The sequence below is a fragment of the Corapipo altera genome, unplaced genomic scaffold (assembly GCF_003945725.1).
Source record: "Corapipo altera isolate COAL_440 unplaced genomic scaffold, ASM394572v1 61, whole genome shotgun sequence".
In the NCBI taxonomy this organism is placed as follows: domain Eukaryota; kingdom Metazoa; phylum Chordata; class Aves; order Passeriformes; family Pipridae; genus Corapipo; species Corapipo altera.
This window is the reverse complement of record NW_020884910.1, coordinates 8136720-8158151: the sequence shown is the minus strand read 5'-3', so window position 1 is coordinate 8158151 and position 21432 is coordinate 8136720. Positions and strand designations below refer to the sequence as shown.

Here is a 21432-nt window from a genome sequence, read left to right as displayed (position 1 = left end):
AAAATAACACCTACTGGACGACCATAATTGAAATGGTTATAATGGGCTTGTTGGTTTGTTATACCTGTCTTGCTTCTTTTAGCTGGTGGTCTGTACCAGCCCACTGTATCTAACAGCATTATAAAGAGTTATGTGTATAGAACTCAGAGTTGGAAAGGGTAACTTGCCCTAAAAAGCTCAGAAAGTTATTTTAAAATGGTGATGATTCTTTTGGAAACAGCTTAGTTCCCCACCCTCCAGATCATAGTAGGTCAGCCTGGTGTTTTCTACTGTATTTTCTTTAGTGTCTCTGAACCTGTGGTGTTGAAATTGGACAATCCCTGATGTAAATGCACATAGTCTATTTGTATTTGGTTGTGTGAACTTCTCGCAGTGCTGCTGCGCTGGGAGCTCAGTGAAGACCAACAGAAGTGATTAGGAGACTGTATGGAATTTTTAAAATGCTATTAAAAAGAACTAGCTTAATGATGACTGAAAAGGGATTGCTCTGGAGTGGTTATAGTACTTGGGAGACTATTGACGGGATCCTAGACAACACAGCCGAAGTAAAAGGGATGGTTCAAGTTGCCCAAAGTAGATCATTTCGTGTTCAGTATTAGGGTATGTTTTCTTCCAGCAAAGGTCCAAGTAGATTGTAGAAAGTCATGGAAGTCCTATTGCTAATGTCATTTAAAAAAATAGCTAGGAAAGCTTAAAGAAATATACAGACAAAAATCCTGCAGTTGACTGGGACTGTAGGCCAGATGTTGTCTAGATGAAGATGTCTACCCCACTCTTTTCATTTCTGTTATTACAGTCTCACCAGCAAGTGGGGGAGGGACTGTCTTCCTGGCAGAAAATACATCTTGGATCTGCTGTGTTACAACCAAGACTGGTTGGTGTCCAAGGAAAGGAAGTGGTGTATTGTACTCGCTCCATTTTAAATGCAATCCTTTGGTTTTGAGGTTGGACATGGTTGTAACAAGAGCAGTGAGCCCCAGCATCCACACTGAAGTATAAATAAGCCTTTGAGACACAGAGAAGGCAGGATGAACTCTGAGATTTATGTGTTATTGCTTTCATCTCTGTCACGAAAAATAATACAAACATGCATTAGAAAGAGATGCTATGAGCCTGAAATATCTTTCTACTATAACCTGCTTGGCCTTCCCATTTCCTCTTAAGACTATTTCTGTTCTACTGAAGTATTAGTGGTACATAATGTTCCCATTTCCTGAGGGTGGAAACATCGAACTGGAAATGCAGGATGGAGGAGGAGAGAAGGACCTGAGAATGAAATTGGCTGCTCTTCAGGCTCTGCCAGTGGCAAGTTCAAATTTTTGGTGGGGCTCTAACCTGCTTTTGCTACACATGGGCTCCTTGTGATGCTTCACTGAACTCAGGTAATTGTTCCAAACAGTCATTCCTGTTCAGGTCATCTCTTGCTTCTTTGCAACCTCAATCTCACTTCTTTTCTTCAAGCTACCATTTCTGCTTTGTTTCTCTCTTGATTGTCTTGTAGACAAGAGCCAATTTTGGGCAACCCAATTTCGAAAACCAAAGTGAGAACCTGGTCTAAGCATTGAACTAGCATGAATCATTAAATAAATATCTAGACATTGTTGACAAAATTTAAAAGAAACTTAGTGTTAAAGACCAAGTGAGATGTTTCTGAAGTTCAATGGGACCCTCGTAGTGTCTGTTCTTGTTGCTCAGTTCATTCCTTTTAACAATGAGACCATGGTAGGATGAGGAGAAGCAACTGAGCATTACGGATTTAGAGACTGGAACTGAAGAGAGCAAAACTGAAGAAACCATCTATTTTCTCAAAGTTTTTCCAAAATTAGTTTTAAGTCTCATAGTCCCTTTCTCTGTGTTCTTACTGTGCCTTGAGAGATTGCTGCCAAGGTACCTCCCTAGTTGCTTGTTACTGCACAGTTCAGTAATGCCTCCTGCAAAAATGGTTGTAGACAGACAGCAGTTGTGTTGGTGTACAGCTCTGGGGAGTTATGACTGGGCAGTGTAGGATTATTTTGTAGTTTTTCAGGGCCTAATGGGAACAGGAGACTCAAACTAATAGTAGAACAGACAGAATTCCCGTCTAGGCAAACCGTGGTCATATAGAGATGAAAATTGTGTGGTAGAACTCTTCTCTGAGCCATTTTCTCTCTCCTTCACAGCTTCCTAGTTTTGTGCAGGCATTTCCACATCAAACGCTCTAATTTATGTGTTGGAGCTAGGGCTTGTGTATTGTATAGCCTGTTGGTGCAGTTAGTAAAACGTAAGGGGATCAGCTTGACTGAAGATAGTTTTTTATTCCCACTTCCATTCAGGGAATATGTTATGTTATAGGCCTCTGTTAGGGCAACCTTATGAACTCAAAACCTGACATTTGCAATTTTGTGAGGATGTAACTGAATGGAGGCTACCTGGTAAACAACTGCATGCAGTGGGACTGAGGAGGAGGTTTGGACAGCAAGATAAAGGCAGTTCACAAGTCAGTAAAGTGATTATGCTTCAGTGCTTTTCTGCCTTGTTGTTTTACAAAGAAGCAGTCTTGCTTCTCTTAACAGGTATAAAAGCAATGATGAGAAATAATGCTACTAATTAAATAGTTCTAAAAGTAGCCTCTATCTGCAAATGCATGAAGCCAACAATTTGTGAACCAAGCTCTATGACAGCCCAAGGCTGTGAAACTGATTAAAATGGAAAAAGGTAGTTTTAATTAACCCTTAAATTATGAAGCACATTCTCTGAAAACCCAAGTTGCCTCATTGAAGCCAGAAAGGAGGTTAATAAAAAGAGCTGCACTTAAATTAAGATGCTTTAATATTATTAGTTCTTTCTGTAATCTGTTTTGAAATGATAGTTTCTCTCATGGAATGAAAGGCAATTTCAAAATGCTGGGAATTCCCATGGAAGAGGAACATTATCTTTGAACTGGCTGTCATTGCTGCCACTATCTCCCCATACACAACATAGCCTTGGATACTCTTAATGCGAATAGATTTGCTAAATATTTCTTACTGTAAAACCCTTATGAAGGAAAAAGCAGAGAAGAGGTCAGTAAGCATATTTTTACAAAAAATGAAGATTCTTTACTGCAGCTGAAGAAAGTATTAATCCTTACTAAAGGACTTTGCAAATTGGTCCACAAAAAACAGTTTAAGAAAACTATTTTTGATTTGGTTTTTTTTCCCTTCATTGTGTCTTTTAAATGTTTGTGCATAGATCTTGGTTCATATATTTCTAGACATGCCATGCAAGACTGCATTCTTAATTTAAAATGGAAAACAGCATTAGTATAAAACATTCCTTTTCTTAGGCTTATCCATATCTTAGTTTTGCAAGCCCCTCTTACTTTTCCCCTGCTCAACCCTGCAGGCCCATGATTTCTTTTCCAGCATCCTGACAGTGCCTTAAAGGCTCTTTTGCAGCTCTGTGTTTGGTTTGTCTGTGCAGATTTGCAGATGCAATTGCAGACTTGTTCAGCAAATGTCAAGATTATTTGTCTGATTTGTGGCATTGCTTGTCTGGCCATTGCAAACACTGTGCTTGAGTTCTTTATCACTTTCCATCCATCTGCAATCAGAACTTGGTATATAATAACTTAAATTCCACTTGAAAAAGAAGCACTATCAGCAATGCTGTGTAGATGAGAATATGATTTTAGGGACATGCTCTTTACGTCACTGTCATGGTTTAACCCCAGCTGGCAACTAAGTACTGCACAGCTGCTTGCTTGCTCCCCACCCCCCAGGGCAATGGGGAAGAGAATTGAAAAAAAGGTAAACCCCATGGATTTAGATAAAAACATTAAGAACAGTTTAATAATTAGAATAAAATAATAACAGTAATAACAGTGATGATGATGATGATGAAGAAGAAGAGAAGGAGAGGGAGAGAGAGGCATAAAATCCAAGAAGAAGTGATGTACAATACGCTCACCACCTGCTGACCAATGCCCAGCCTGTCCCTGAGTAGTGATCAGTGGCTCCCAGCCAACTCTCCCCTGTTTATATGCTGAACATGACGTTCCATGGTATGGAATATCCCTTTGGCCAGTTTGGGTCAGCTGTCCTGGCCATGCTCCCTCCCAGTTTCTTGTACATCTCCCTGCTAGCAGAGCATGGGAAATTGAAAAGTTCTTGATTTAGAGTAAGCTCTACTTAGCAACAACTAAAATATCTGTGTTATTAACAGTATTCTCATACTGAATCCAAAACACAGCTCTGTGCCAGCTACTAAGAAGAAATTTAACTCTATCTCAGCTGAAACTGGGACAGTCATACATCCTTTCTTTAAAAACTGTTTGTGAAAGTTTCATTTCCTTTCCCTTTTTTAATGCCCAAATAGTATACATCTTTTTCCTTGTTGTTTTCAAACTTGTTCTGTCATAAAATTTGAAATTTGAAGTGTTTGTTTAAACTTAGTTATTGCCAGTTATACCAGAAAAGGAAATATCACTTTTCAAAGGATTTTTACTACCACAGATTATTTTTACCTAGAAGTTAATAATGTGGTGATCTTCAGATACTTAAGTCTAGTACCATAATCATAAAATCCTGTGCTTAGAATGCAATATTTTACACAGTGCTTGAGAAAGGTTTGCTGCTGTGCCCTAGAGCTTGTGAATTACCTAATTTTTTTATCTCTGAAGCCTTATGTCTTCCTTTTTTCTTTCGTACAAAGGTAAGTCATACTTGACGTTGAAAACATCATGTTTATTTCCACATAGATGAAAGTGCATTGCAAGGATCTGTGCACAGTTGTGCTGAGAGAAGTATCCTGAGAAATTAGAGTAAAATTGATAACAGCTCAGTGAAACTCTACCCAGCAGGTACAGTTGTCATCTTCTCTTTCAATCAAAGAAGAGAAATGTGATAGACAGCTGCTAATTCTTTTCCTCTCTCTTCTTTATGTAGTCTCCTTTATTTACTGTATGGAAATAAAAAGAGAATGATTTCTGTATCACTCCAATTCCTGTTATTTTTTAGGAGAGTTTCTATCAGGAAAGTGATGGATAACAAACACAACAATTAGTTTATTGACGTATTTTATTCTTTAATGTTATTAATATTCTAGAACTGGAATTTTGCTTCTAGGTGTTAATGTTAGAAACTTGAGTATAATGACCAGTGTTTCTTTCAAAAGTACACAACTCTCTATATAAATTGTCAATGAAGTGAAATCTTGTGAGTTGGGAAGAGATTTTATTCAGGAACTTAGTTGTACTTAATATACATGTAATTTAAGTACCTAATAGATGGAAGGAAGATTCTGTATCTTTAATTTGAATATTTTTTCTAATTGCTATAATTTCAAGAGATCAGTGTCCATCTTTGTTGGGCATAGCAGAAACGTAATGTGAAGTCGCTGAGAGAGTCTATGGAAACACAGGGCAGCTGTGAATGAATTTTGGTTAGGAAGAAAGACTAGAGTCACAAGCAGTGCTGCGAGCCTACTCCAGCCAAGTATGTGTTGTGGCAGAGAAATGAGATTTGAGGGAAAGCACGGTAGTTATCTAAAGAAATGCAAATGTGGCCACCTGTGTGAGTTGGAAGGCAGCACAGAGGCTCAGAATCTCCCCAGATACCTTTAGGCTGCACCTAGGGAGTCATCTGGAGGGAGCTGTTCAGCTGTCCATAGCTCCCTTTTTTTAATTAGTGTGGGTCTTAGTTACCTACTGAATATGATTCAGCTCAGTCCACTGACTGTAGAGGTCATTTGAGTGATTATGCTTCTAATTTGGGCTCCCTATTTGAGCCTCAAGGGTTTAATAAAAATTCATGAGAAGTGTCTCTTACTTCCCTTTAAGAGGGAACTTTCCCTATGGAAGTTCTTAATTTGGATCCCACTAAGAAATGTATAATCAGAACATGGAAGATCAGCTTCAAACCTCCTGGTGTTTCCATGGTAAACAAGGAAATAAATGCCTTTCTTTGGAGAACATTCAAAATTAACCTTTGGATTGTCATTGTAAACTTAAGAAATCCCAAAAGACACAGCTCTATTTAGATAATCTGTAGGAAGCAAATGATCAAGCCAACTAGAGGAAATATTTTATGAAGTACGCTGTTGAAGAAGAATTTCTTTAAGCTTAGTTATATATTTCACCTTGAGCCTTTCTCTCAAAATTACATTAATAAACTGAACAGACCATAAAAAATCCACAAGGCTTTGTTACCAATTCTACTTTCCTCTCAGATATTTTTAAAGTATTTTTCAGTAATTAAAAATAATCTCAAATAGTAACATAAAATAAAAGGATATACAGCAACTATCAAGATGATTTATTTATTTAATTGAACATTTCTCTGTGCTGCTATATATGTCCCAGTGATAGATTTTTTAAAGAAAACACATTAACTTCATAATATTAAAGCCCAGAGCAATAAATTATGTGTTGCTCTCCCCCCATTCATTTCCTGTTTGGGGTGTAGAAAGATTTCTATGAATAGCAGTTATTGTAGTTATTGTCTAAGGAAGAAGGTAGGCAGTATTATGTAATGCTCAAAGTGTTGGACAGGCATTGAATGACAGCTTTTCACAACAGCATTGTGAGATTTAGCCTCCTGAGATGTGTGACCATAGCTGCAAGGGCATCTCAGTGGCAAAGGAGCAATTATAGTGGGAGAACACTGGGGGCAATAAAGGAGGGGGGAAGGCCTCTTCCTTGATGTATAACACTGTCGTGGTTCCCTATTTATCATGAATGAGAAGTATTAATTCCACTTTCTATACGCAGATTGAATGTGATGAATCTGTACGCAGCACAAATCAATTGGAATAGTAGCTTATTGACTCTCCCAGATGTTGTGCTCATTTATCTTCTTAATGCTTCTTACTCAGAGATAATATTAAGCTGATATGAGTCACAACGGAAAATGTGCAAGAGGAGGGAAGACTGTGCTTGCAAAGGTACAGCATTTTTGAGGTGCATTGTATGAAGAAGCATGACAAATATGGGGGAAATATGTGGAATCAAATGTGGCAGAGGGAAGTTGTGCTCATATAATGATTTCTACTGTGAGATAAGCTTAGAGGAGTCAGTTAACAATGAATGAGGAAGAAGCATTGTTCAGTGGGACGAAACAAGATGATTTGGAAAAGATCTTGGGACAGTTAAGAAGAATTGAAAGCTTAAAAAAAATTGGCATTGTTACTACTTCAACTTCTATTAGTAGAACAATTTTAAATATATAAAAATACTTTGTTGCACGAGGATATGTATATTTCCAAATCTGTTGCAAGTTCAAAACAGGGATTGGATAATTTCCTAAAGAGATACTAATGGGCATGTACTGAGGGATATTTTCTAGTAACCCTTGTCTTACATTTGTGGATACTGGAGAAATAGTAGGGGGAGTGGATCACGTAGAGGCCAGACTTGCATGCCGTCTCCATGTGGCTCTTCCTGGCACTGGTGGCACAGAGAAAACTTGGGTTAGGTGGAAATTGGTCTGCTTCAGTGTTAGCTTGTGTTTTGAAATGTAGTTTGCACTAAAGCGTGCAGAATTTTTATTCTCTTGATTGCACATTCAAAAACACGAGTGTTCTTCCAATAAGGAAGGCTGTCAGGAACTCTTGATTGAGAACTGACAATTTTTACATTGTGTTGACATGTCCATTGTTTCCATTTGCCTCCGTGCCTCCTGAGAATAAAGTATTTGAACCAATATTAGAGTTGGGATTTTCACAAAGTAGTGCAGGATGGAGCATCCTCTCTACAGTGGATCGATCTCCTATCAGCTTTTAAGAAACAGAGTATTTGAACTGCCCATAGGTCTTCTGTAGAGATTAGGGCTATGGTACTGATAGTTCTTCTTGATGCCTCTGGTTTGCTCTAATTTGACAGAACTCAAAGAAACAGCTACATTTCATTAATGGAGAAGAAGAATCTGTCAGGCCCTCGTATTTTCTCAAGAGACTTGTGCAGTGCCTGAACAATCCAAGCTTTTTTCTTAATCCTAAAGGTATACCTGAATTCCTCCTGCAGAAGCCAGACCAGGTGCATGGTTCACATGCATGTTTAATGCTATTTGATGTCAGATTCTGCACAGGGTATCTGTCAGAGGGGAATAGGGTCAATGTGCATTACTTTCTCATCTGTGACTACATATTGTCTGCATACTAAGCTAGAACATGCTTCAATGAAGGTATCTGTAAAGATTTATGGATAGAATCGAAAGGATTAGAAAACAAGGTATTTTCTTTAAAGCTTAGGTCCAGCAAAACAGAATTAACACAGTTTATATAGTTGTGACTGCCCTTGATCAGTCTCAGAGTGCCATGCAAGCCCAGAAGAAAAAAAATCTGTCCATTTTAAGGAGACCCATCTTAGGTTTGTCACGTGTATGACCGCCTCCATCGAGACTCAAGACACATACCATTGGGGTACTCTAAAATAGATGACTACACAAACCTAGGAGAAAATCTGCTACCTTTCTAATAAAAACACATGTACTGATATAAGAGAATTTTGAATTAACGCTGACCTGTTTAAGCAGCACTAGTGCCCATGGCTCTTCAGGTGCTTGAACTTTGAGGAAACCCTTTATTTGCATAAGGAAACTGCCTCAGAGATACTGACTGTGTTAAATACTTTACCAGAGTTTCGATATAGCATGGGCACACAGCAACCCCCTTTGTGAGAGAAATCCCACGAGCTCAGAACTGTAATAATGTCAATTGGTTTATTACATATGGGAGCACTATTGCTATCTGTTCTGTAGCACTGAGCATCATTTGCTTGGAGATTGTACTAAAGTGTTCCCACTTCAAGACTGAGTTCAGAAAAAGTGAGAAATTACAGCGTGGGTTCTGTCTGGCAAGAAGAAACAGACCTTAAACAATGCCAGTTAAGCCAGGCATATTATGTTTCACATTCGAGGCTTTCCAGCTGAAATCGTTTTTGTTTGCCTTTTGGGGTATAAGAAGCTTTGAGATGCTGGGCAAGAGCTGTTGAAATAAACAATGGAATAGAGCAAGAGAGATTCTGACTGTATATAAGGAAGAAAAAAATTCCCCATGAAAAAAATGACAACAATAACAACAACAACAACAAAAATCAGTTTAGCACTGGTACAGATGCCCAAAGAGGCTGAGGAATCTCCATCCTTGGCAATGTTCAAAACTCATCTTGACAAGCTTCCCAAAGAACTCTTCTCCTCTCTGGTTGTTCCACTAAGAAACCAATATTCTTGAAAATACTGGTAATGATTGTATTCATCTCTCTTATTGGGATCTTGAACATAAATTTTGGTAATCTAGGTACAGTGGCACAGAGATAGTGCCAAAGTAAACAGCCATGATAGCACTGGTGAATAATGTAAGCAGATAACCTGGAGACTTCCATCTTCCATCTCTTGGACTTGGTACTAAAGCAAAAGTGACTCGTCTTTTCTAACTGCTTGGGATCTTTACAGTTTTATAGAGGTGAATCATTAAAAGACATTGGGATCCTCAGGAGCCGTCATGCTTTTCAGATGTTTTAGGATTTTCAGGACTTCCAAGGAGATTGAGATAATTCCACTACCTAAGGAAATATATGCCTAAAAGTGGTTTAGAATCCCTTATGGAAGAGTTAGCATAAGAGGATTGACAGATGGTACATGACCAGCAAGTTCATGTAGTTGGAAGAGAGAGAGGATGAGAAGGGGTATTTAAGGAAATTTTTTTAAGAATCCTGTTATGACAAGGTGTATTACTTTGCAGTTGGATTTGGGGGAGAATGGGGAATGGTGGATTCCGTAGCAAGAAGAAGTAAATCTCTCTGAAAGCAGTTTTGGAAGAAGTAAATAGCTGAGAAGGCTGTGAAAAGGTGCTTGTGTGGACAAGAGAAGAGAGTGGTTTAAAAGTTGGGATGGTTTGAGGTTTCTGTTTACGTAGTTTGGTGTAGGGAAGGAATAGTAGGAGAACTGAAGAATGAAAGATGAGCGTCTTTGGGTGTAGTCAGATTCTATACACATCAAGTGCTAGGGGGAAGGGCAGGGCAGTGGTTAGCAATTTAGGGGCTTGGTACTCTTTAATTCAGAGAGGCTACTGCTTCCCTCCTACTCTCCCTTAAATGCTTCCATAATGTTGTCTCTCTCCTTCGTTGTGGAGTAAGCATTTTTCATTGAGGTGTGGAAGAGGCAGAATAAAATAAATAAAAAAAAAGGAAAGAAAGAAAAAAGGCAAATTCACCTATTTTTAACTACTAAATCATAACCAGCTTTTTCATTTAGCCACAATTTATTTCAGGGAGAAATAAATTCCAGTCTAATCCGGACAACGGCTGTATGATTCCTCATGAATAGCCATGCAACTTTACTGGGATACAGAATTGACCAGAGTAAGCCAAATAGATGTTGTAAGAGAGAGATGCAGGTCAGGAGGGAAGCAGAAAAATTGGTTTCCTTGAAGCCAGAAATTGTGTCTGTTTTTGTGTACAAGGGATTTTTTTTTTAGTTATATCTATGGTAATTTCAGTACTTTTGCCTGAAATTCAGCAACCAGAGCATATTTGGGTTCTGTCTTCTGCTCTGCCACTCATTAGTTATGTGACATTAGAAAATCTGGGTTGTGAGCTGTCTTCAAACCTTCTGTAAATGAATGCAGTCCCATTGACTGAAATCAAAGTTGTGTTCAGTTTATTTGACCTCTGTTTCTGCATTTATTTGCCTTCAAAGTGAACGTTTAAAAGTCGCTGTCTCTGAGGATTTTACTGGCCTAATAAAAAAGCTTTTAGATATTATAATGTTACCTATTGACTGGCAGTACAAATGGTGAGTATTTATGTCTCCATATAGAATAGTCATGCAGGCTTGGTTCTGGTGTACCCAGTCTTGATTTTTGTGGCTCAGGCAACAGTCTTCAACCCTGTTCCAGGAGAACACTGCTATGTGCTTGGATAGTTCTTTCTGTAAAGAAGTGCCTTCTGATCATTCAGCCTGAAATTTTCTCCTTTTTACAATTACATGCAGTGGTGTTTTTCTTCTGTGATACATCGTGGTGCATGCATTAACTAATATGCAGTACCTGTATATTATACTGTCTTCATTATTCCTCTGTTATACTTAAGTGATTTTATTTTTCTCTTTTATTATAAGTCATGAATCAAAGGTTTTGCCTCTTGCTGAAGTTTCTTTAGTTTCCTTACATTTTAGTAATGCCCAGAGTTCAACTGTATTTGGTGTTCTAAGTTCTTACTGGGGGCAGTGTAAGAGAGAACTATTCCATCCTGTTCAGTAATTTCTCCCCTTCTCCAGGAAAGTAAATCAAATTGCACTCCACTGCCTTTTTCCATGCTCCCCAGGCTGCTTTTTCCTCTGCTATGCCGAACTTACTCAAATCCCACATTGCAAGGTTTTCAGATAATTGCACTGAGGCTGCCCCTTTTAATTACAACTCTTCCCTCTGCTGTTTCAGCCAAGTTATTGAGCCATTTCTCTATATTGCCTGAGACATTTTTCTTTCTCCTTAGCTACGCTTCACTGTCTCACTGAAGACATTGAAGTATTTTCAATGCTCTGCGCAAAGAGCTCCTGAAGAAACAAAACATACTGATTTTTTGCATGCAACCTACATATTATGGTGGTATTTCTCTGGTGGGCTGAGAATTGGTCAGATGGAGCCAAAATTACCTTGCTTAGTAAAATTATTGTGCTGGATTGATCTCATGCAATGCTAGATTAGGCCACATGCTGCTCCTTTTCTGTGAGATAAGCCTGTGTGTCAGATTCTTAGTGGTGGTGGTAGAGTTTTGTTTTGATTTTTTTCCCACTTAAGATGATAAACTCGGACTTTTTCTGCTTTTTCTGGCTGTAACAGTCTCCCTATTTGACCTTAAATATCACAATGTTCGCTTCCTCATGTACAACATACCAATGGGAAAAATACTGTCCAGCTTTAGTAATACGCAGTCGTATGCTTAAAGGGACAAATGCCTACATCTGATACACAGTTACAAGTGTGTCAGCCATGCAGATTTGTGTTGGCAAAAACTCTCCTGTCATAGCTACTGCCCTGCAGAGTCCTGAAAAGGCAAAATGAGACAGAATTTGAAAAACATACAGGGGAAATGGAATGCACGCCTTCTAAGATACATTGCTGGAGATGCGAAGGGTCAGAACTTAAGCAGGAGCACAGCCTATACTGTGGTACAGATTAACACTGATGTGGGAACCCTCTCTCACTGATGCCATGAATGTCTCAAAATCTGTATGGGCAGTGTGCAGAACACCTGTGACTGACTGAAATCTTGAGGGCCCGGTACGTGGTAAATGCTGAGTCTGTGCTACTCTGTTTCACTTGTATGTCGGAAGTAGTAAGTGATGGAGTGGATGTATAAAAACTGTCAGTTTTGTATTATTGTGGCCTGATTTCTGTTTCCATCTTCTGTGTTTCCTTAAACAGTGTTTCTGTGTGAAGGCCTCTGTGCTTTGATTTGGGAAGATATTAAAACACTCCAAGATATCTCTGACCATTTCAAGGGAGTGGTGTGTGTTTGTTAAAGATGGTGGTATTCACAGAGAATCTTCATGGATTCTAATGGTGGCATCAGTGCAAGAAGAGTGGCGGGAATGGGTTGGATCTGGATGGTCTGCTGCTTTCATCTAGTCACCTCACTAGAAGGTAAGAACAGATACTATATATTGCAACAACTTAATAAAGTTATCTGTAGAGATTAAAAAAAAAGAATAAATAAGAAAAATGTGCTCTCCAGTATACTTATCCTAGTCCGGATGAGCATTGAGGACATGTCTTTCTGTTTGATGGTTGATGACTATCTCTTGAGATGTAAAAGTTTTAGTATTGTTTCTAGTGGGAGAGGCAAACCCTTAATGAACATCACTACTAGCTGTCTCAGAACTGACGGCCTCAAAGAATAATTTTTTTCTCAGGAAATAAGCTCCTTGTTTATGCTTTGCATGTATTTGATTCTTGTGTTCCTGTTCTTGCACCATGTTTGTTTTGTGAAACAATCTCTGAATGTTTAGGCTGTTCTAGAAGGCAGCATACAGTGGGCTGAAATCAAGAGTCTTTTTCCCGCATTTGAACAACTTGCCTCAAATAATAGATATGGAAGGAATGCTTTGCATTAACAAGAAGAGGCAGCTCACATTCAGCCCATAGAGGAGAGGAGGGAGAGAGCAGTGAAGGCAGTGTAGGGAAAAGGTGGGCAGAAAAGGAAGGCCAAGAAAACGCTAGAAGAAAGAATAGATGGTAGGAGGGAGGGCGATGAGAGCAGGAGGTAAGATGAGAGCTGTGGAAGAGACTTAGAGGAGGGCAGAGGTATTGTAAACAGTCCTCTTGTTTGTTCCAAGAAATATCCTTGCAGCTACATGTGCTCAATGAACTGTACTGCTTTGTGATGAATGTTCATCTCTTGCATTTCTAAAAGCCTCTGAAAAAGGAGAGGAGGAATCAAAGGAAGACAAGGAAAGACCTAGAGGATAGGAAAAGAGAATAGTGTGAGGTCTAATAAAAAGAGGAAAGCTTGTTAAAGCATCCCTTCTCTTAACAGGAGGGGAGTGGAGTGGGGGAGGAGTTTAGAGACAAAATAATTGATATAAGATTACAATACAAATTCTTAAATCTCTGAAATTCTGTTAATTACTGATTTTAAAATTATCTTACAAAGTACTGTGTAATTCCTTGTGTAACTGGTAAAGGAACTGAGATAGAAAAGGGGGAGAAAATGTTAATTCTCTCTGCAAATATGAAGCAACTCAGTGATGCCTGTAGGAACTGACATTTTTTGAATTCTGTACTCACTCCTGTAAATTTGTAGAGATAAAAGAGTTAAGAAAGCACCGTGTGATACAGGTTCACAGATCACGTAGTTGAATTGGTTGGATTAAAATACGATAGCAAAGTTTAAAATTTTACCTATGGAGATGAAGTAGTAAAGATTCCCATGACCTGATTTTTAACTCTCAATTCAGAGTCAGGGGAGTCAGCACCTTCATTGTGACCGTGCTACATGGTCCTAGGTTTGCACTCCAAAGCCGATTTGCATCTCAGAGGTAAGTATTTTTGTTGTGGTCAAAAGTCAAAGAAAAATTATGCAGTAGGGAAGGAAAGTCTGATGATAACTATGTAGAAAGCTTTGCTTTAGTACAGGATTGTCCATAAGGAAGAAAAAAAGCCCATGGCTGATTTGTTGACTCATTATTATATAGAGTAGAAACTTGAACTTCAGATTTCAGATTTTAGTTGAAAAATATAGGGAATATCCAGCGCGGTCTTTAGTTTTTGTAATGTTTGTTAGAAGTTTTAGATGGTGTCTAAAATATGTCTCACCTCTAACTGAAGAAAATTGAATGGGAAAATCAGTCAAGGTAATTTTTCTTCCAAGTGTTTCTCAGGCATTTGAGTTAGATTTCACAGTCTGAATGTAAATCACTTTTTTTCTCAAACTAAGCTTTGTTTGAAATTTTATAAACCTTACTATAAATAATTAAGAAAAGGAGAAGCTGTAGAGAGGGGAAGAGAAGTAGTCAAAGTATTCAAACCATCTTTATATGCAGTATGAAGAGAGCAAATACTTTTTATGCAGAATACTTTTGATGAATGGAAGGCAGCATGCTTTTACAGGACCTAGTTGAACTTCAGACTCCTTCATGACTCAGAAGTAAAGAAATTCTTGTAAGCAATTGAAGATGTTTTTGTTGTTATTGTTGTTGGGTTTAATGCATAAAAAGGAATCATTAGGCTGAATTTATTTGATACAGCTCTAGTATTTGGACACACTGATTTCAACAGGAATGAGTATGTCTGTCCAAAGTTTTCCAGACATGATTTTCACAGTAGACAAAAAACCTGCATGGGAAACATGATGGAAAACTGCTTTGCAAACAGAAGACATTTCTAAACTTGTTATTTTAGCTTTATAAAAGGAAACAAGATTGCATGAAAGTTTTCATTACGATTACATTTCCCAATGTTTATGGCTCTGCAAAAGTTTTTGAGGATTTAGTTTGGAGAGCCTAATTTTTGAGCTACATGCTGGGTGAAGTAATGGATTTTTCCCTTTTCTCAAAGACACACAGAAATTTTATTTCTTTGAAAATCTATATATGTATGTAATTACAATTTATCACTTAACATTTAAGTTAACATTTTAGGTTAACCTTTCTGACTGTAAAAGTTAGTGAAGCATTGAATTTAAGAATGCCTCATGGGCTGCAGTCAAGACAGGTGAGAGCTAGTGATAACTTGTTAATGAAATAGCTCTTACTAGGGCGCTGAGATGAATTTTATGTGGAATATTGGTTTTACTTTGAATGAGTTATAAATGTTTACAGCTATAAACACAAGCAGAGTTCATTTTGCAGAACTCATTAAATATGTTCCAAAGGAATGATGTATGTAAGTGACTGCATTTATTTTACAAGCTCTCCAGCCTGCAGAATGGCTGGACAACCTTTCTAACTATATTACAGAAGTGCAAGATAGAGAGAGAAAAATTATTCTGCCTTGGTAGAACCTCTTTGCATTGAAAGTGTCTCCTTGGCAAAAGGGAACATGAAAGAAAAAGGTAGTGAGGTCAGACATTCTTATTTCATTTTTTCCCCTGTCTTTTCTATTAACTGGTTGTCATCTTGGGCTGTTGAAAATAATGTATTGATTGCTTAAATTGGCTTGCCTTTGATGTGGAGGAAAACTATACTTTCCTCGAAAGGAATTTTCAGAAAAAAAAATACATTTGTCTTTTGTTTTATTGTATACAGTTTAGTATATACAAAAAAAGGTTTAAATTAGTGTTAATTTACTTTGGCTACTTGTGATTCACATGAGTTATTAAAATCCTAGCAAACATTTTCTTCCAAGTTCTTTCCTGGCACTCACCTGCGTGCCAAAATCTTTGCTGCATGCTTGGAAAGCCCAGGGCTTTCCCAGAGGAATATCCTGTTGTAGACGTGCAGAAGGTGAAGGAGACTTGACTGGATGTGCAGCTTGTTTGCAAATGGGAAACAGACAGGAGGTTATCCTTTTGGTCGGTCTCAGCAGCTCTGTTTGATTTGTTTTCTTCCAGAGTAGATTCGTGTGTGTTCCCTGTGCTCAGACATCCACATTCCAGTCCTGTGATGAATCTATTCCCAAACTGCAGGCTAGCCCTTGCTGCTCAGAGGCCAGTAGGACAGTAGAGACTATTCATGCTGCAACTAACACTGTTTATATTCAAAGCTAATTAAACCTTCAAGGAGAAAGAATGGCATTCTTGCAGTGTAGGGTATCTGGGACTTAAAATATATGCTTCAGTGAAACTTTGGAAGACATAAACTCACTTTTTAATGTCTATGCAAAAAAGTAAGCAGGAAAACATAGATAAACACCAGAAGTCACACTGTCATCAAAAGTAGCCAGTTTGATGGCAGTGGCGATTGGATCCAATTTCTAGACTCAGTAGTGGGTGTTTGCAGAATGAACATCTTAAGCTGCAGAAGAATCACATTATATTTTATCACTAGAAAAGTTGTAGATAGTAATTTAATTTGATTTCATATGCAAAGGTGAAACTTTTTTTTTTTACATTTCCCAATGTCTGCGTTTTTTGACATCAGTAGATGAAGTAGCACAACATGCTAGTCTTGGCAGTTTCCTTAGAGCTTTAACAAAAGAAAAGGGCAGGTAAAGAGAAAAATACACAGTCATTCATAAAGCTTAAAATCTGTGTTACAAAAAGCTGTGTATTTCCATATCCTAGACCATTTGGCTGTGATTTCTCTCTTTCACAGATGGCACATAACTCCTGGTTGGGGTGTGAGAATTCCTTCTTTCAGATGACAACTTTGATGTTCTGATAGTATCAGCATTTTGCTCTGACACAGCAAGTAGTTAAATAATATATACTTCATGGAACTTACTAAACCCATATCCCATTGGCTCCAAATAGCTTTTTTAAAATTAATTGTATAGGAGTGCAGAAGTAATACAAGATCATTGATTGCAGAATTATTTCAAAATATAGATTTATCCAAGAAAAAATGCAAATTCCTTTGTCTCATATAGATTGGGTTTGTATATATTCTCTTATATTAGGAGACATATTTTTAACCTGCAACTTGTTTTTTTGTGTTAAGTCATAGTTTAACTTTAAAAAAGATAGTTTTTATTAAAAAATAATATCAATCTTTGGGTAGTTCATGAACAACTAGGATTTTTTTACTATTTTTGTTTGGTTTTTTACTTATTTCATCAACTACTTTTTGAAAAATAGAGTAGTTATTACAGTTGCATATGTCACTGGCCATTGATTTTACTTCACCACAATAGCTGTTAAGTTTTGGAAGAAGTTCTAGTGTATTTTAAGGCTTCCCAAGGGTTTGTCTGTATTCTGTCTCCAGGTGATAGAACCCCATGCATAAAAATATTTGTTCAGTTGAGTGATAAAAGGCTCCTGATAAAAGAGTCCTCTCCACATGCTCAAAGGAGCACAGAGGAACAATGAAAGGCAGAGGAATCTGAATAACCTAATAGAGAAATAAGCACTGTGACCCAGCTTCTCCCAGGGCTATCAGAGGAGTGTGATCAGCCCATGGAGTGGGAATGGAAAGCATTAAATTAAGTCAATGGAAGTGCTCTCTGGAACGCCGTGGAGATTTAAGGCGGTTACTGCCAGAGGGGCCATGGTATTTATTAGGGGAAGTAAGCAAGACCATTTAGGGCTTCTACAAAACTTATTGTGGGTTGCTTAGGAGAGTAATCATAGGTGGGGAAAGGGAAGGATCAAGGTGGTTTTGGGGAGGATTATGTGTGTGAAAGTAGAGATAAGGGGCCAGTTGTGTAAACAGTCTGCAGCTGTATGTGTGTACATGGACATTTATATACCAGCAACTGGAGTTGAACCAGAGATCGTAGTGGCCCATGAGTCAGTGCTACCAGAAGCTGGAGAGCCTGGAATGGATGAAAATCAAGTGCTAGGAACTCAGGTTGGACCACAGGTGAGCTTTTTTTAGTTAGTCTGAAATCTCTATGTCAAGCCAGACTAGCTTGTTAGTAGAGTAAGTGGGTTGAGAAACCAGGGAAAGGCCAGAGAGTCTAGAAGATGAATGAAACACTGGTTTGTATGTGTGCATCTCTGTGAGCGAGACAGATGGAGGGGGCTGTCTACTGAGGGAATCAGGAGGTCCAGGTCACCATAAATTCTGGAGGTTCTTTGAGAGTCCTGTCTATATATTGTGTATATCAGTACAACTGGAGACAAGATGATCCAAAGGCCAGCTCCTGGGTAGGCTGAGTGTCTAAGACCAATTAATGGAGGGATTCATAGTATGTGTGCCTGTGCATGTGTTTGTGTGTGTAAGTAGGGTTCTCTGGAGTGGGGCAGCACTACAGCAACTGGCTGCAGACCTTGGAGGCTCACAAGTCCAAGTGTCGGCAACCCAGGAGAACAAGAATCCAGGTCTAACTACTGGATAGGCTGCATGCTTAAAACCAGTTAGTAGAGGATCCACAGCATGCCTCTGTGTGTGTGTGTGTGAAGGGATGTATCAGTGAGTGAGGCTGTCTGAATACTAGCAAAAGGAGCAGGGCTGCAAGCTTTAGGTGTCAGCATACATAGAGACTGCAGATCCAGAGGTCAGCTAGTGGAGGCTCAATGTTTAAGGACAGTTATTGCAGGGATCTGTATTGTGTAGAAATGCATATATATTTCCCACTAACAGACCTTCATCCTGACCACCCAGAAAGGGGAGCAGGATGAGGCCATTGGTGGTGCTGTTTCTATTTGCATGACTGGTGAGTGTTTCTGTCTGCCTGTGTTGATCTTTGTGGCTGGCCATTTGCATGTGTGCAGTGCCTGCATGTGTTTCTGTGTGTGCCTGTAGGGAATACACACTCAATCTTGCTATTGTTTGTACCCAGAGACATGAAGCTGCAGCAGCCTTGCTTATGTGAGGTTACTGGATTTGACAACCCCTAACAATATTTTTTCACAAGCCCAGAGAGTGCTTTCTCTTTCCAGCCTTCTTAGAGAGCATTCACAGTCTTCCTACTTGTTCATGGTCAAGGCATGATCATAGAAGGCAGAATAAGCTCAGTAGTGTTTCAGTTCTTTTCAAGAAGTCTACTGGAGTTTTGCTGCTTGGGGCATTCAACTCCATAGCAAAGTGAACTCTCTGAATGTTACCTTTTACTCTACTGCCCTTCGCCTTATCTAGCAATGTATATGTACATTTGGATATATACAGAATTCAACTGGACAAGGTTTTGAGCAACCTACTGCCTTAAGCAGCATGTTGATAGCAATGACCTCTGGTACCTCTCTTCCAACTTGTTTCATTCTGTAATTCTGTGATGTTGTCATTCTTTGCACCGGATTCTCATCCCACAGGTGAAGAGATTCTTTTACTGTCTTCCCAGGATCACCTTTCTTGTTATTGGCTGTAGTTTGGGCAGGCTTGGGTTGTATAATTCGCTCTTGCACCACTGCACTGTTAAGACATGAGGAGAAGTATTCTTCAATTTAGAAAGCCTTCATGAAGGTTGTCTAAGGGTCAATGATCTTTGGGTGAGTTGTCATCCTCTCACATCAGGAGAACATTTTGCCTGTAACACAAGCACTAAATAGTCTTGCTTGAAGGTGCAGTCTATCCAAAATCTTAAAATCATTAAAATGCCTATTTTGAACATCCTGATCTGTAATAGCAATTTCCACACTCTGCTCAATTGATCTTGATATTGACATTATAGTATAATGTAGCCCAAGAGATTGGTTTGTGATGTGAGTATAGACTAGTACTAGCTTAAGTATTGGGGATTTTTATTTCACTTTTTCTGACCTGCAAGAACAAAGGATACTTAAATGAGAGTTTAACTAGTTTAAAATTTTGTTTTACAGAGACTGTAATGAACCCATTTGACTCTTCTATAAAAGATGATCTTTTTCTTTTTAGTTTAGGGAAGAGAAATACAGGAGAATCTCTCATCAGTTATTTTTCTCTTCTTTGAACTAAAATAACTCATAATATGAAATTGGAATATCATTCTTCAAAACTGAAATTAAAGCAGAAGTCAAAAAAGAATTGTCATCATTTCATGTGTTTAAAAGCCTCCAGTTTGCTCAGATATCTTGCTTATTCCTCATTTTTTAATGCAGAATGTAATATTGTTCCATTGATACTCTGAGATGACCTCAGTCAGTGTTGCCTCTAGCAGTATCAGGGACTGGACTGAGCCTAGGTCTAACCTGATCTTGCAAGATCCTTGATTTTGAGCAAGATAGAAAGGGTGAAAGCCATTTTTTTTCCAAATTGGCAAATTCAGCTGAACAGATCATTTATATCTACACTGAAGAGTAGCAGAATACTGAACACACCGAGGATCTGAAATGATACATCAGTCATCTGTACTAGTAAAGTGGCAGATTTAAGGCTTTTACCTGTACACATTCATAGTGTTAAATTATTGGCACATCCATGTGTTTGGCCCATGCCAATTAATCTTATCATAAAAAGTGTCTACACGTAAGTCAGAAGGTAGAGTGGACCAAGGACTGTTCCTCAGAGATGATTGGATGTAACCATGCACTTCTTTGGAAGTTGGAATTCTTAGCCATGTGAGCATGAACCGTACTGTGCCTGTTGTCCTCAGAATTAGAGAGCAGTTTAACAACTTGTTAGGTTTGTGAGTGTGCCCGCAGCTAGTGTGACTGGGGATCTGATTCAAGGCATGGAGCCAATAGGAGAGGAAGAAAGAGAAGAAAAATAGTGAGGGATGTTGGACTGCAGGTTGTGAAATGAGATTTATGCACACAAAGTTCTTGTGTACTTTTCTTATTTTCCTAATGCTTTCTGACTTAAAATATTCACTGTGAGAGGGACGGTTCTGTCTGCTTCAGGCTGCCTATTTCTGTTTGCTTGTGAAATACTTATGGGCTTGATAAATATTACCTTGCTCACTGGTGAGAAGCTATCTGGAGAATATGCTTGACATGGCAAGCAGTCTGCTGAGCAAGTCTTCTCTGTCCTCTTTCTTCTTCTTTCCTTTCTCACTTTTTATCTGACTTTCTGTGCCCTGATTAACTTTTCTCTATTTTATTTTCTGCTAGAGTTTCCGTGGGGTAGAGGTATTATACTTTGGTAAATGGGAGCCTCAGACCTGATTAGAAAAGTTCTTTCTGTGTTGAAAAATTACCTTGTATATTATTTCACCATATCAAGGCAATGTCTGGAAACCCAGTGACAAAGTAATGACATGATGCAGTGCAACCCCTATGCCAGACCATGCATGAGACCGTAATGGGCGTGGGGGAATGCCAAGTACCTCTGCTGCCAGGACAGCCTAGGGAAGCCTGTGCCTCAGGAAGGTATAGGCCTTTTGCAGAGGTTCTGCTGCTCAGAATAACCATCTGAGCCAAGTTACCCTTGGGTACTGAGCTGCTCAGCATTTCTCAAGGTCTGTTAGACAATTTTAGTGAGGTTGTGCTTAACCAGTAAGCTCCTTCCAGTTTTCGCAAGCCTG

The 21432-nt window shown here is 38.7% G+C and overlaps 1 protein-coding gene across 1 annotated transcript in view; it reads left to right on the top strand.

Annotated features, from left to right (window-relative positions):
• Positions 1-21432, top strand: part of LOC113951837 (ephrin type-B receptor 5) — a 58400-nt gene that overhangs the window by 6251 nt on the left and 30717 nt on the right. The window contains exon 2 of the mRNA XM_027653357.1: positions 12379-12597. Within this exon, the coding sequence (XP_027509158.1) occupies positions 12504-12597 (94 nt within the window). The 5' untranslated portion in view covers positions 12379-12503. The remainder of the gene's footprint in view (positions 1-12378; positions 12598-21432) is intronic.